Source organism: Callithrix jacchus, chromosome 3 (assembly GCF_049354715.1).
Source record: "Callithrix jacchus isolate 240 chromosome 3, calJac240_pri, whole genome shotgun sequence".
Lineage (NCBI taxonomy): Eukaryota > Metazoa > Chordata > Mammalia > Primates > Cebidae > Callithrix > Callithrix jacchus.
The window spans coordinates 129,749,371-129,766,573 of record NC_133504.1 but is presented as its reverse complement, the minus strand read 5'-3'; the positions used below and the strand labels follow the sequence as shown (position 1 = coordinate 129,766,573).

Genomic DNA, 17,203 nt, shown 5'->3' with positions numbered 1-17,203 from the left:
TGCTAAAGTTTACATACATAGGTGCTAACACTATAAAAATAAAGAGACAATTATCACAAAAGGTAAGATATTGGTAATTACCACAGGGTATATGGAGGGGAGCTGGTTGTGACTGGGAAGGAACTACATGGGTAGTTACTGAACTGTTTTCAATATATTCTATTAAGCTAAGTGCTAGTTATATAGCAACTTTAAAATTATTCCTTGAACTGCATATTTGTATTTTGTGTATTCTTGAATACATATTTGAATATATATTCCTCAATTAAAAAACAAAGGTATGACATAGAAAGAGCAAAATAAATACATATTATCAATGGATACTTACTCTGATCCCCAAGAGCTCAACTTTCTGATTTTTTTCTCAGAGAAAGCGTTCAGATCATGATGACACGTTTTTAAATCTGTGAAAAGTAAAATAACTAAACCCATACACAGTGATTATATAAAATTAGACATTTGCAATCACAATGAATTTATAATTATATTCATTAGAGTGGAAAGATTTAGGTCACAAGATTTTTTTTTTCCCTAAAAATCTCAAGAGAACAATTTTCTGTCTTCATTTTGCTAATTATAAAATAATGGACTCTAAAACATAGCTGCTTCTTTCAATGTTCCATAACATCACCAGAATGTGACATAGTAGATTAAAAAATAAAAATAAAGATATTCATTTATTTCCATGTCCTACCTTTGGGACAATTTATGAGGAACTTACAGACATGTAACAGAACTGCTTTGAAATCTAAAAATAGATGGACTTTACAAATCCCTAACCAGCAGTCTGGGATTTACAAGATCCTCTAGGTTTTACATGGTCACAACTATTTCTCTCCAACTGTTTTAAAAGAATTTCCTGGAGCCATTTGAGGCCATTTGAGGTAATGTCCTTCCACACCTCGTAACTGCTATATCTCCATGATTGCAAACTTGAAAATTAGGCAACACCAAAGCAACATTACTCACAAAATAAATGGCAAAATCAGAATCTCTGGTGTCAACATACGAAACATGATTTACAAAGATATTTTTAAATTTCTTAATTTATTTTTAATAAGTAAAAAATTACTCATTGGAACCGTACAAAAATCAAATCATTAATTTTTGCACCTGGTATTTCAGTCACCAACAGTGATCTCATGGTAAAGAAATAAACAAAACAATGGGAATTATCATAAACTTTACCCTGGCTTTCTAGCTTAGTAGAACTAAACAGAAGAAATTATGGCAATAACCATTAACTATAGAAGAATAATGAAAAAATGGTTTCAGGTTTAATCACAAAATGAACTTAATTTTTGTTGATTTTGTTTCATCTGATAAAGCACTAATATTTATTAATATGAACTGATAGCCTCATTCTAAATTTACTCCTGAAGAGATGTCAAGACTTCAATAAAATATAAGCAAGTTATTGAATCATATTTACGGACTGCTGAATGACTACCTGGAAAATATCAGTTACTCTCAAAGAGCACAAAACAAAGTGAATGTGAAAAAAAAGGCTTCTTTTCAAAAGTCCTTTTATTAGTCCTATCCTCTAAAATTCTAAGAAACAGAGCCTTGATATTCCTGGATTCAGTTTTAAGTAACCTTAATTTAAAATATGACACTTGGAATATGCACAATGGTAAGGAGTAGGATATGTGAACAAAATTTAATTTCTTTTTTCCAAATGTAGTCCTTTTCTTTAAATTCATCCTATCCATTTTTGCCCAGTTCTCTATGTATAGATTATCCTTTAATTATACAGATTCACTTTCTACTTCCACATATATTTTCTCCACTTGATGGTACTTTTACAAAAGAAAGAAACAATACAGCTAGTTGACAAAGTAATTTAAGCTATTTGTAAATGAATAAAAAGTATAATACATGATATAAAAAGATACCAAATTTGAGTAATACTGATGTTAATCTAGCTTTTTATTTAATAAAGTACCTACTAATAGTCTGAGCAGGAGAGAAGAAAAAAAGGAACTAGAGGGAAATGACTTCCCATGGTTAAAAAAAATGCCAATTGCTTCAGAATGTGATAAAAGAATCATTTACTATTTTCACTGAGTTTACAGTGTTGGGTGCTACGGTTTATATCATTCTAATGAAAGTACTTATAGAAACATCTGTAATAGTTCATACCACAAAACAGAAAGTTCATCTCAATAAAGACCTTAAAAAATAAATTTTTATCTTCATTAACTCTCTTTCTGGGAATGGGAATGAAATAATGTGCTTCTCTTAAAAAAAAAATCCATTAGTTTTATGGGAAAAAAAGACCCCCCTAGCAATAATTTTTAACATTCTACTTTTCATCTATTTCTAAGGACACTCCCTTTACAAAATCTTTTAGTTTTAGATAATAGGACAATCAGGTTTAGAGTCTCACCTAAATAAAATAGCCACATTAGAAGGCATACTGAAGAATCAAATGGTTAGCCACATTTGTCTGTTCACATTCACGGATTCTCTAAGAGGGCTGTGAGAATCCATATAATACTGTTCACATTTAGTCCAAGTTAACATGTCTTATCCGACCTGCTGCTCCTACAACACTGATGCTATCAACAAAAATCCTGATTTTGGGACACAGTGACATAACGAACTCTGGTTAAACGAGCAGAGAGGTAACAGGACAGTAAACTGTAACTGTACAATTTAAAATGTCCACTCTTCATCCACTATTACCATACCTCTTCTTCCCAGTGTATTGAATTCTCAAAGCCTAACCTTATGAGAGGTGCTGGGTGCCAAACACTACTTGTATAGAAAATCGGTCTTTAAACAAAAAAGAAATTCATTAAATAAAATTAAACTTTTTTGATAGTTGCATTTGTTGCTTTCAATTTCTTCATTACATATTTTTCCTTCTTTTTATCCAGAGAGATTAATACACAGATTAATACACACATTTCTTGTAAGCATTATAAAATGGCATTCCAGTTCAAAGTTGCTTGTGATCATAGCCATGTGTGAACCATTAGACAAGTGTATACTATGCCCCAAAATGTTTTATAATTCTTCAGTGCAGTTTCCTACTGATGTTTTCCTTAAAATTAAGGCTTCATGAGAGAGAAATCCATAATATTATGAGCTGATTTTCTTTAGCTTCTGAATTAAGTGCACTCTTTCCAAAATCAAGTAGTCCCGGAGTAACGTTAAGACAACTTCTGTTAATCAGTGTCATGACTGAAGTAGTATCTTACTGGAGGTCCAGGCAAATCTTCATCTCCATCAATGTCTGGAGCAAATGACACAGTAAGATCCACATATTTCTTTTCAGTAGAAGGTTTTACAAGTTTATGCATTCTAAGAAAAATAAGCAAGAATAAATATTTTGGTAAATTCTGCAAAATGAAAAAACAATTTGCTGACTAATGCCATCCAGAGAAACTGGTCTTGTATCTAGACTTCATTTAACATCTAAAAATAATCTGCTTTCATATATTCATTTTTCTTTACTAAAAGATCTGAATTCAAGACACTCATTTACCTAACAGTGAATAAATTTGGATACATTGGTCATGATAAAGAATACAAACCATTTATTGAAAGACAAAAAGTCTCAGACTGCAATCTCAGCACTTTGGGAGGTCAAGGCAGGCGGATCACCTGAGGTCAGGAGTTCAAGACCAGCTAAAACATGGTTTGGCCAACATGGTGAAACCCCATCTCTACTAAACATACAAAAATGAGCCGGGCACAGTGGCACATGCCACTCAGGAGGCTGAGGCAGGAGAATTGCCTGAACCTGAGAGATGGTGGTTGCAATCATTTAAAAAAAATAATTCTCTTCCTATACTTCCTCTTTAGTTTGGAGGCATCATGAATTCAAGCATTTCTCTGTAGTGAGTAAAAAAGTAAGCTAGAATTAACCTTAAAATGCAAGCTAGAAATACAAAGTAAAATTAATTCTTAGGTTTTTTCCTTATATCCAATGTTTATCCTGTTTATTTACTGAAAAATCACTGTCCTTTTTATTGTCACTACTGTCTTAAGTCATCATCTATACACCCCTTAGATAATTTTGTTTTAGCTTTCTCCAGTCTCTTTTCTAACTCCAATCGATACTGCTCCTAGAATTCTTTTCAAATATAAATTTGATGTATTCTCCTGCCTAATAATGTTATCTATCATACACTGTATACCTACTTCATGCCAGGCTCTGAAGGATGTAATCAATTTAATCCCCAGTAGCTCTTTCCATTTCACAAAGATATTTTGTCCCATATAAAAACTTTTCATTTTTCTACCATTCATGATCACTACCTCATACTTCCATCATTCCAAAAAAATCTGAATTCTAATTTAGAATTTAGTAGGAATTTAAAATACTACTCTTAATTTTTCCAAAAGATACTCAGGTATCCTCATGAAAATCAATGTAAGGCAAATTAATGCCTTTGCTAATTAATAGTAGTTTTACCTTTGTATGTTATGTTCTTTTTAGCTGGAAAGACTGTTGCTTTTGCCAGGAATAATCTTTCTTCAAAGGTAGCTCAAATGAAATCTACCCTGAACTAGAGGTCTGAGCACAATACCATGTAAAAATTTTCATTATCACAATTACTCAGTTATACTTTAATGATAAACAGGACGAGAGGTGAGACTTACCCATGTCATCATCTCAAAAGTTACGAGCAACTCTTGTAGAATTGCTTGTAAAGAGGAAACAACTAAAGCAAAGGTCCCATGATGGAGCATCATAAAAGTGAATATTCAAGGACAAATAAGGAGGCCAATGTAGCTGGATACTGTGAGGGGAAAGTACTTAGAAGGATAACTAGGAATCAATTTCCGTTAAGACTGTGAACTGCTTGAAGGCAGGGCTTGATGAACATGTATGATAACAAAATATTAACAGGATTAACATTTATGGAATACTTCTTATAAACTAAGTTTCAAAAGCTACTTAAGGTAACAAAACTAAGTAGCTGAGCAAGAATGTGAATCCAGGTCTTTCTAAAGCCAGTCTCATGCTATTAATCACAATCCCACTGACTGACTTAACATGTTCAGTACTTAACAGAGACTCAATAAATACTTGATAAAAGAACAATGAAATAAAATAAAAAATACTATCATGCTGGAGGTTTTAAATATTGGCCAAATCTTAATAGCATTTTAAAAGAGTTTGCCACAAATTTTATACTCCATTAATCAATACATTTTATGACCATATACATTCCAATGCAGCATAAAATAAAGGAATTCTAAACACTACTCCTGATTTATCCAAAAGATACAGGGATCCTAATGAAAAACAATATAAGCCAAATTAATGCCTTAGCTAATATAATAGTAGTTTTACTTTTTAAGGAATAGATAATTCAGACTGGATTATAATTTAGGAGTGATTAACCTCAACTAATTATCATAGTTAAAGCCAACAGATATGTTAATCATCATGCAGAGATTCATTTAGTCATCTGACAAATATTTGCTGATAAACTTTTATGTGCCAGGTTATCGATCTAAGTGCTTGAGATACAACAGTGACAAGATCAAATAAACATTCCCATTCTTGTGAAATATATGTTGTAGTTGCAGGGAAATAGCTAATATACAGTACCTAGGCTGGGTGAGGTGGCTCACACCTGTAATCCCAACACTTTGGGAGACTGAGGCAGACGAAATCACCTGACGTCAGGAGTTTAAGCCCAGCCTGTCCAACATGGTGAAACCCTGTCTCTACTAAAAATACAAAAATTAGCTGAGCATGGTGTCAGGTGCCTGTAATCCCAGCTACTCAGGAGACTGAGGCAGGAAAATCACTTGAACTCAGGGGGTGGAGGTTGCAGTGAGCTGAGATTACACCACTGCACTCCAGCCTGGGCGACAGAGGGAGACTCCGTCTGAAAAAAATAATAACAATAAAATAAAATAGTACCTGGCACACAGCAGGTACCCTGACCAATAATTTGTTGAATAAATGAATAACAATAGTAATTTGGCAGTTTGATTCCTCCTAAACCTGGTCACTAAGTGTTTCAACATAAGAGATGAATCCACTTTTACTTAAGTGTACTGACCAAATCAAGTTTCTAAACCTATTAACTGAAGAACTGAATCTCTCAAGAGGTAGGCTGTTGGTCTTCACCTGGCAGATTTACTGTCTTATTAATGTCATTAGACAAGACTAATGCTTTTATCTGAATTATGGTAAACTCTCTATTTAATTTTTTACTGTGCATCAACTTAAATCTAAATTCTTGCTAATCACTACATATAATGTTGAATACTTACGTTAACTTCAATCTTTTTGCATGACCAGGCATTACAGGAACATAAAGCATTTTGACTCCCTGTACCACCATTGTTGGCTCAATTCCATACTTCTCCTAAAAGTGAATATCAAAAAGAGAAACAACAAAGCCTTGCTCAAACATAAAACGCTTATTTAACATTGTTTGTGAACAATGTTTTATGACCAGTAGAAAAAGCAAATTCATGCTAATTATAATTTCCAATAAAATTATAAATAAGAACTAAATAGAAACCAGACATAAAGCTACTAATGAACCAAGTGAATAAAAGTATCTCACTTTGACTGCATTTATGAAATCCAAGAGGGTGAAATCTTCTTTTCCATGTACAGTCCATCGATCCCAAATTGTAAATGATATTCCATTTCTGTTATAGAAAAATATTCAGAACAGAAACTTTGAAATTTTTCTCCCTTTAGTGATGATATAAAAAAAACCCACCTCCAGCAGTCCATTATTTCTGATTGGGCTAGAAATTAATGTGGGAAAATAAAGGATAATACACCTTCTAAAATATTCCATAATATTATTTCCCCATCACATCATATAAGTAACCACTTTTAATTAGTAACTTGTGGATCCTTCCAGTATCTCATTATTTTTCAGTATGTTTTAGCAAGAGAGTTTTGTCTCTTTTTTTAAAATAGCTGCATGGGTTTCACTGTGTGGATGTTTGAGTCCCCTGTTATTAGACACTTGGGTTATTCTAATCATTGGCTATGATAAATAATGCCAGAATAATTATCTTGCAAATATATAGTTTGAGACGTGTGCAAAGGTATCTGAAAATCTGACATATAGTGCTATATATTCCTTATTGTGGATTACACTATTTTGTACTCATCAGTAATGTGTGAAAGTGTTTGCTTTCTCACAGCCTTGGTAAGATAGGTGTTTTTCAAGTTTCTGGTTGTTGCCAATCTGAAAACTAAAAAGCATAGGCCCAGGGAATTGTTCTGCCTTATCACAAGCTTGTGGAATTGAATTCTAAATCTCATGACCAGAGTACCTACTAATTCATCTGGGCAAGGCAGACACAGATGAAATCATAATGCCAAACAATGTGGCAGATAAAGTGTTGTAAGGGTTCTTTGGCTACTTCAGTCAGAAATATTTCAGGAAGATGAAGTTTGAGCTGATCTTAAAATGATGGGAAGAATATACACACACACATATAAAGGGAAAAAAGGTGAAGCCAGTATTTTTCCCTTTTAAAAGTTAAGATATTTTATTTCATTTTCATTATACAAGAGAAACAGACCTTCATACATACCTGATTTTAGTTTTCCTTACTTCAGATGTCTCTGTAAACACTATAATTGGAATGGCAAAGTTAAGAAAACAATTTTTGTAAGCTTCAAATGGATAGCCACCAGTTACTTTGATCATCTCCAAGGCAACCTAGATAAAAGAAAGTGATCTGATTATATAAATAGCCTAAAACTATCTACGATTTTAATCGGATCTATTCAATTTTCAAAAGTTTTCAAGCATTTCTTTGTAGATAGTAATAGCAGCTATGGGACTAGAGCAATGTAAATTTCTTATTATAGGTCTTCATACTTTAGCATATTTTATACTTTCAAATGTTCAACCTACTCTATACGTGGTAACAGTTATTAAAAAAAATTAATTCGACCATGTAATCTCCCTACTTTGAAAACAGATGCCAGAACTCAAAAAATACAACAGTCTAAAATCACTTAATACAGGGGTATATAATTACATAGCTTCTAGAGTAACTGGAGAGTAATGATGTAATATGGTATAATAACTAGGGCCACATTTAAAGATTCTGAATCATTATGAATAAAGATTAGGGAAGTTCATTTTATTCAAGAAAAACAAAGCACCTGCTTTGTATGAAAGATACAAAGATCAGTGAGAGAATTACCGCCTATAAGAAAAATCACAATCTATGTTGAGCTTATTTTTAATTTTAAAATGTATATTTATGTAAAACTTCAAAATATAAATGACTGCATTTTCAGAAAATATCTTGAAATTTTAAATTATGAGATCCAATATTTATCCTTCCTTCTCTAACATCTTTGAGTGACTAGGTTAGTATAATGGGAAAGACAGGGAAGAGGCAATGAAAGAGAAGCATTTTTATTCAAGGAATAATAAACTTACCAAGCCAGAAACCGTAGCAGTGGTTGTTGCTATAGCAGGTATAATTTTACCAGCTATGCGCTTTGTTTTGAAACGGTCAGCTGGTTCAATACTGTACATTTTGGCACGAAGATTTGATGCAGCTGTGATAAAATCTATGTGTCCGTTACGATCATCATCTTTTTCAAATGAAAGCACTGCCATCTGAAGGTCACCTGATCACATCAACCGGAAAAACAAAGTTTCATAGCAGGCAGTAAAGGTTTTGCTAGGTAAAAAGCAATGTGGGTTTACTATATTTTAAAGATTTCTTTTTATATTTTTAAATGACTGAGAACCATAAGAAAAATCCAAGCAACTAGTTATTGAAGGACACGGAAACAGCTTTTCCCATGATTTAAACAGAGCCAATATTTTTTAATTAAAAAAAAAAAAAGAAAGAAAATGATGGTTTTAATGCCACAAAATTAGGGATGTTTTTATGTTTTAAAAACTTTCTAATAGCAAAATAAAAGTTATATACTGCACATCTGCTATCAAGTGGTTTACAATAAAAAAGCCAACATTAGGTATAGTTCAAAAATTTATTCCATAAATCCTACTTTGAAACATTTTCCCTCTGATAATAAGAATAGGGTCAATGGGTCAAATTAAAATAAGTATTTTCTGAAATCTTTGTGGATTTGTGGTTTCCACGATCCTTCTAATTACTGTTATTCTGGGTTATTTTTCCTGAAATTCTACTGGTTCATACCAAAAATCTCAAAAGTTTGGGAACCACTGATTTATAAAACTAAAAGATGGTGAGCAGGTCAAAACAGATGAGCGAATGTTTTTGAGAAATTAAAAATTCAGCTTTCCTGTACTTTTATATTTAAGACCATCTAGCAAGGAAGTATATCTAGGTCACTTTGTTTTCCCTGTCAGTAATTATGAAGATTAGGAACCTAAGAAGAGTTCCGTTTATGGTTCTTTATCCTAAAGTGATTTAATTGGGTCGGTCCAAAGATTAGATTCCACAGGGACCCCATTAAATTGAATTTTTAATTCCTTAAAAACAGAGCTATTCAGTCATGGTTTTAGACCTGCTCACCATCTAAAGAACTAAAATGATCAGAAAAACAACAAAGCCGTTACTGCGACTGGATAATTAGATTTGAGGGTAGGGCAACAGTGGGGAAAATGATTAATTTAGTCACAGTTAAAGATGAACACTGACTTTGATATGATCACGAAATCAATTAATGTCATCATCATTATTGTTGTTATTAAATTCCACAAATTCTTAGGTGTAGAGCTTGGTGAAAATAAAAATTCATCTCGTTCAAAACATTTTTATAAAGATTTTCCCTTACTTTTGGTGGCTTCGTTAGATAAAATAGCCTTTTCTAGTTGGAAAATAGCATTCCTCTCATCTTCACTGCTAATAGGAACATGGTCCGGTTTCCTTGCAGTTTCATCTGTTTGAACAACCTTTGAATATACGAATATATTCCTATTAATGTTATTTTCTTCATCTAAGTTTGGCTACCATTTAACCATTTTATCAAATCACAAAGAGAAAATATTTTCTCTATGTATTTTAATCAGATTATTAATCATTGGTCCAATATATTTTCAGAAGGTATTTTGTTATTCACGTATGTATTTTATTATCTATCTTCTCACACAGGAATGTAAGCTCTGTAACAATAGGGATGTTCATGTAACTTGTTCACTGACAGAACTCCAATATATCTAATTTTTATTACCTACAATGATATAGTGGGCATAATAAATACTGAGAAGCTCATACAATCTAAGTCCATATTGATCATTTTAAAAATTCCACACTAGAATAAAATTAGTATTAATTAACAGTTTGTGATTCTGACAAATCTACTTTAAACTCAAGTTGCACTGCTCTAACTAGTACAGAGCTGTTTCATATCAAAGAAACTAAAGAAATCCATAAAATATATAATATGGCTATCCTTTAAGTATTTACTGACTGCTGCTAAGTTTTTTCCTTAAGAATATGTCTTCTTTCATATAGAAAGTTTGGTAGGATTAAGGCCATGCATACCATAAGTAATTTAACCTTAAAAATTACTTATTAGGTATTTCATTGGGGCATGAAAATTAACATTCTCAAGCCAAAAAATTAGCTTCATCATGAAGTAATATTTATTAAAAATATACTCATATTATCATTTTACAAATTAAACATTATTACAGAAAATTAAGAAATATTAAGGAGTCCAGGAAGCAGAAACTTTTGTTTGAATGGCTAGCTGAAATTTTTGGTTGTGACATCTGCAACCAGAAGTACCATACCTGAAACTTCAGTGTGAGCTCCTTTAAGGATTTGTGAAAAAGCCCATAGTTCATGTTAAAACTGTAGTTAAATTGCTCAGGAGAATTTATTACCCCCAAACTTTGATACAGATAGCAGCAATGCAAGGCCAAAAACATACTGAAGCAAGAGTAATAACGGACAGTAAAGTTAAGCCATTTTTCCTTGGCTTCTCTCTAGTTTTGCCCTTGGAAACACAGGCTAAGAACTTTCTTTGGGACTTGTTTATCCTCATCCTATTTTTATTCTTTATAGGCTATAAGTCATACACACTGTGTTCTGCAAACCCATCTACCTGGACAAAATCAACTACCCTACAAGTACTTTATTTTCCTGAAATAAAAATGCAGAATGAAAGGCTGCACACACCACTTCTTTCTTGAATTTTGCAGGGAGGTGGTCACTACTCCACCTTTTCTGGTATAGCTAAATTTTGTGATTTTTAGAGAACATACAAGAAAGGCATATATTGAACATGTAAAAAAGAAAAAAAAAGTTTTCTATTTCATTGGCTACATTTCATGTTCCATCTTTACTAATACTCCCTAATGTTTTTGTTTTTTTCTCCTGTATTTTCCTGGTAAAATCCCAACCCTAGTTATAGCCAATCTTCCATCCATTATACAGTACAATACCACACAAGAAGCTAAATTCTGGCTGGAGAAAAGGTAAGGATCTTTTCTTGACAATTATTTCATACCTTCACTCCACTGGACAATTGTTTCATACCTTTTTTCCCTTGCTTTTACTTCCTTTATCTTCTTATCCCGTTCACTCTGAGCTACTAAGCTAGCTTCTTATTTCAACTAAGAAAATAACAATCTTTTTTCTCTCACACTAATTCCATTCCCTTAGAAATATCTCAGAGCTATAGTAAGATATAAACAGAATCCAATCTTTTATCATCACTTTCCTGCTACCTACTACTTCATTCAGACCATCAGCATCTTTTTGCCTGTACTCTTGTAGTAACCTCCTACAGCTTTTCCTGCTTCCTTGCTTGTGTAAACATGTATACAACATTCTTAACACAACAGCCAGAGTCACTCTTAAATCTAAGTCAGATCATGTCACTCTTCTTAAAATGCTCTACTGGCTTTTATTCTCAAGGTAAAACACTAAGTATTTATCATAACCCCAACCATCTCTGTAATTTCTTCATTTACCACTCTCCCTCTTGTATATTCTCTTCTAGACGAGTCCTGACCTTAAAAGTTTTTCAGTGCCTTTCTCTGCACTTATTTCTGCTGCATGCATTGCTCTTTCACTATTCCTTCACTTTCTTCAGGTTTCTGTTCAAATGTTACTGTTATCAAAGAGTCTTCCCTCACTTCCATCCCATATAAAATGATACCAGCTCCATCACTCTTTATTTCTTTTCCCTGTTGTATTTTTCCTTCTTAGCACTTATACTCAAACTGCAATATTATGTACTTATTAGCATTTTTGTTTATAGTTCCACTCTGCACCACTGGGAATATATCATTCACAAGAGCAAGAAATGCTCATTTTGATATTCTCTAGGTTTAGATTGGGACTTGATACAAGTCCAAATTCCCAAACTATTTGCTGAATGAATGAATTTTTAAACATACCTTATTGGAAGGTTTGAATTCCTGAATCTTTACTTCTGAAAGAATATTCAAGAGGGCATCTGTTGATAAGTCCTGTTTTTAAAAAAGTAATTTTACCAACAAACGTATTATTCTATTTCTAAATTCTAAAGCTAAAAATATCCTATAAAAGGTCCTTAATCACATTATAGTATGTAATACTTTCTTATCTGAATATGTAGACATCCATTTGAGATATTTATATTTATTTCTATAAATTATCCCCCCATAAAGGTTATGGGGGAGGAGAAGGTAAGGTATAAAAAAGTACTATTAGTCAACAAACTTGAAATCTTAGTCCTTCTGAAAATTTTTTAAAAGGTAGTTTTAGGACTAGTTGTAAATGTAAAACGGAGTGACTTGATCAGGGACTATCTTTTTAATTCCCTTAGCTTTATGTTTTATGTTTTTAATGTTTTACAAAGTTTTCTGAAGTTGTCAATAAGTAAATTTACTCAATAAGTAAAATAAGTCAATGGAATTCATACCTTGAGAAGGAGGAAAATATTTAAATGGTTAAAGATGAACTTAGATGAATTTAAAGCTATGGGTTGCATCTATATTAATCCTTGAGAAGCTGCTTGGCAAAACCTGAGACACGGTGCTTTTGAGGTCAACTACCACACTCACCACATTACTACTGTTTTTCCCAAAAAGAGTATCAGACTGAATCCCATTATTTTTACTCAACAAATATTTACAGTTTATTTGTATAAATTCCAAAAAGGATTAATCTAAAGCAGACATTGTTATTTGAATCCAAGATAGCCAATGTTAATTATCAGATCTGATTCATATTTCTCTGTTTAGCCTACCTAAAAGTACAGCAATTTACTTAGGAAGAACATGCATTTGTGAAGAAAAGAGACAGATGCCTCTCAAATAAAACCACATTGGGCCCGTTAGATGTTAGTTAATGAAGACAGCGTTTAAGATAATGGGTATGATGCTAAAAGTAAGAAACGTCAACACAGAGGAGCATTTTCAGATTTCCTGAAAAGCATGTTAATTATTACAAAATAAATCAAACATATGTTAACAAAGAAAACCTCTAAGAAATATTTCTAAATTGCTATAAAATGATTCACTGTGGCTTTTTAGAATAGGATAACTGAATCTAATAAACAGCTTATAAATATTTTAAAAATAAAGTTTGACTGCATTTTACAAATATTGCTGTTTCACTGCTTCGATTCAGAAAGAAAAATCCGACTTCTACTTAGCAATACTGCAATGAGCTTTTAGCTTTCATTATGTTAGTATGGGCAAAAATACAATAAAAAGTCTATATCAAAAAGAATGATTCTTATAACTAGTAAATATTTTCGTGCAATTAGTGCATCAGCATCTAATTCTAATTTGGTTTTGCATCACTTGTTAAGGCTTAAAGAATATCTTACCTCTTCTGTAAATGGAATACAATATACTGTAGCATATAGTTTTGCAGCATTCTGAAGGAAACTGAGATGCCTTTTGAAATAAAAAAATAAAGCAAAGTTTGAATGCAAAGTTTTAAAGATGATACTTAACGCATTATGAACTATTGCCTTTAAATGTAATTTGAAGAAATATAACCACAGAATCATTTTTTCAGGATTTTTTTAAGTTAGACAAAAAATTCTGGTCTCTACCAAAACACTATATAGATTAAAAAAGACAAAACATCAAACAGTTATTCTCAAAACCACTAACATTCAGGTAATGATAATGACTACCTTCGGAAGGAGTGAGTGAACAGAAGTAGAAAACTCAGACAAGTGAACGAAAATATATTTTAAGTCATAAGAAATATTATACATTTGTTCTAATGAGTATATATCAAGTTCAAATATTTATATACATAAGGCTGGGTGTGGTGGTAGGGACCTGTAATCCCAGCTATTTGGGAGGCTGAGGTGGGAGGATTGCTTGAGCCTAGGAGTTCGAGACCAGGCTGGGCCACATAGTGACACCTGTCTCTTTAAAAAAAAAAAAAAGAAATAGAAAAAATATACATACACACACAAGCATGAATCTAATGTGTATCTAATATAGTGTGTTTCTAGGTATTCACACAAAGACAACTCCTTTGAAAATAATTTGAAATTATTTAGAAAGCTATTCAGTATTATTTTTTCTTCCATATAACTGAAGATTCTTTTATTTTGATTTAATTAAATATAAAAACACATTGTCATTTTACTAATTTATGGATAAAGTAAAATAGTGATTTTGGTTTCAACTTAGATATTTATTATAAATAATGTGGTTATTTACCATGTAAATAAATGGATTCACATTTGTGTGGGAAGGGTTGTGGCTGGCTTTCTTGGTCAGAATGCCTTGTTAACTCTTAAATTAACACGGATGAAATAATTTAACATTAAAGAGCCTAAGGTTTTCACTCTGCAATTTACAGTTAAGAAATATATAATGAAGGATACATATAAAACTAAATATAAATACTTACAAAGGTTCGTTTAAATCAAATTTTATCGGAGAGGGTGGCCTCTTTGGCGACTGCCAAAACAAACCTAGCAAAAAGATACAAATATTTTCAATGTATATAGCCAGTAATAAATTTCATTGAAATTTCTTCTCAACATTTATACTTACTGCCATCTTTTAATCGTATGTCCAGAGGGAAACAGTGAAGAAGCTGAAGAGCCTAAAGAAAAAAATAAATTAAAGGCATCCATTATTTAATATTATATGAGGAAAAATTAAAATTTAAAAATGTTTTGTGTAAATATATACACATGCCTCAAAAATCAAAACACATTAAAAGATACACAGTGAAGTCTCCCAACCACTCTTGTATTCCATCTGTCCATTCTCCTGTCACCCATCCTCATAAAGAAAAATTCAAAATAACATTTTCTATCATTATTTGTTTTTGGAGAGGTGGTATCTACAGCAAACAAATATAGATTACTTCACTCCTTTTTCTATAAATGGTTGCATATTTAGATGTCATTCTGCTCTTTTTAAAGAGCTAATACTTAAATCACACAAAACCAGAAAAAACACACAGTATTTTGTATTTTTGAAATAATACATGTTTGAAATTTGCTTCAAAATCATCTAGGGGAAGGTAAGAATGAATGGGGATGGTGATGAAACAAGATTTATCTATGAATTGATAATTGCTAAACCTGGGTGATAAGTAAATGATAATTACATTAGGGTTCATTATACTATTTCTTCTACACTTCTACAGCTGAATTTTTTCATTATTTAAAAAAAGGTTTAAAAAATTAACAGAAGATAAGAACTAGAGAGTTCCTGAGATTTTGAAACAGAGGTCATTGATAATCATGGTAAGAATAATCTGAAAAGTAATGAGCAAAGTAGTCAAATTTACTGGGTGAGAAAGTAGTAACACTGAGTAGTACAGACCACTTTTCCAAGAAGTAGAGCTCTGATGAAAGTAAAAAGACAGAAGTACAAATAAAATATTTTTAAGTGGGGTCCGGTGGCATGCACATGCCGTCTCAGCTACTTAGGGGCTGGGGCAGGGATCACTTGAACTGAGGAGTTCCAGGCCAGCCTGGACAACATAGGGAAAACCAGTTTAAAAAAAAAAAAAAAGATGCTTTTAAAGAAGATGAACTTAAGAGCCTAAAGAGAGGGAAAGATTAAAGAGAATGCAAGACACATTCCAGCAACTGTTTTTCACTGGAGGTAGGAACAACAGCTAATATTTTGTAATTTTTTTATGTGTCAGGCTCTGTTCTAAATGCTTTATAAGTTTTACCTCCTTTGATCCTCACCAGTGCCTTATGTATTAGGTACAAGTTTATTATTTCTATTTTACAGATGGGAAAGCAGACACAAAATGTGATTATCAGATATGGGTGGAAATGGCAAAATCCCAGCAAAATTTCTGACCGAATATCCCTATTTTCTCAGTTTCTTGCTTCTTCTATTATGAACAAAATTCTTTTAGATTAGCATGTGTTCTCATTTAACTTACTACTAATTTCTGAAAAGCTTGCCAAAATAAAGAATACAAGTTGCAGGTCAGTAAAATTAATTTGTTAATGACTAAATAAGCCAAGGTCAGACCTTTTCTTAATGTCTCAGAATGCATACTTACCTTATGGTTAAAGTATTTTTCAAACTTTAATCTTGCTAATTCTACACACTGAGACCAATTTCTAGGTCTTCTGCTAAGTAACTTTATAACTTGAAAACAGCCTTCTAAACTGTGTCCACTCTGTATCTTCTAGAATAGAAGAGAAAAAAAAATCAACATACTTCCAATTACAAACACATACACATCCCCCACCAAAAGTTAGCCTAAGTTTGAAGGGTCAACTCATGTGTTTATGCTTTTATTTTTTCACCTCAAGCTCCTTGCCCCTTCTTTCCTCTTTTCCCTCTTTCTTTTCTTTTTGGAGAAGGGGAATGGGAACAGATAACACATAAAATTTTAACTCTGATTTCTTATTTTACAAGCTACTCTCATATTTTCCTAGTTGTAAGTTATTAGTATTACATATGTACTTACCATAAGTGCTATGAATATTTGCTACTAAAAAGTAGGCCTTGTTAGTATAAAAAAAGTGAGAAAACATCTTTAAAGTTGCCTTCTCTGTAAAAGTAGTAAATCTTGGAGATTATTGTTCCCTCATGAAATTTTCACTAGAACTTACCTCAATTTTTTTTTCTTTCCAAAGAACTTAATAAAAGCCCTTTTATTATTTGTAGCCCTTCTATCATAATTATCATATCTTTATTAGCTTGAACCACATGAATTGCTGTTTTGTGAGTCAAATATGGTCAAATATTGACAATTCTATATAATTCACCCAAACCAAAGGAGGATCATTTGTGACCTAATTTCACTTTTTATGTACAATCACTCTTTATGGAGGTAAAATAAGTCACTT

At 32.1% G+C, this 17,203-nt stretch overlaps 1 protein-coding gene across 9 annotated transcripts in view; it reads right to left on the bottom strand.

The window, feature by feature from the left end:
* Positions 1-1,030: 1,030 nt before the first annotated feature.
* Positions 1,031-17,203, bottom strand: part of UBA6 (ubiquitin like modifier activating enzyme 6) — a 75,829-nt gene continuing 59,656 nt past the window's right edge. For 5 of the 9 annotated variants that reach the window (XM_078367136.1, XM_008993249.5, XM_035293628.3 and 2 more), the window contains 11 exons: positions 16,408-16,536; positions 14,925-14,976; positions 14,779-14,842; positions 13,730-13,799; positions 12,312-12,383; positions 9,737-9,854; positions 8,403-8,596; positions 7,540-7,667; positions 6,546-6,633; positions 6,247-6,341; positions 1,031-3,309 (listed from right to left, as the gene is read on the bottom strand). In XM_078367136.1, coding sequence (XP_078223262.1) covers positions 3,174-3,309; positions 6,247-6,341; positions 6,546-6,633; positions 7,540-7,667; positions 8,403-8,596; positions 9,737-9,854; positions 12,312-12,383; positions 13,730-13,799; positions 14,779-14,842; positions 14,925-14,976; positions 16,408-16,536 — 1,146 coding nt within the window. In that variant the 3' untranslated portion in view covers positions 1,031-3,173. The remainder of the gene's footprint in view (positions 3,310-6,246; positions 6,342-6,545; positions 6,634-7,539; positions 7,668-8,402; positions 8,597-9,736; positions 9,855-12,311; positions 12,384-13,729; positions 13,800-14,778; positions 14,843-14,924; positions 14,977-16,407; positions 16,537-17,203) is intronic. The other 4 variants (XM_078367139.1, XM_078367137.1, XM_078367138.1 and 1 more) reach the window with 1 other exon arrangement.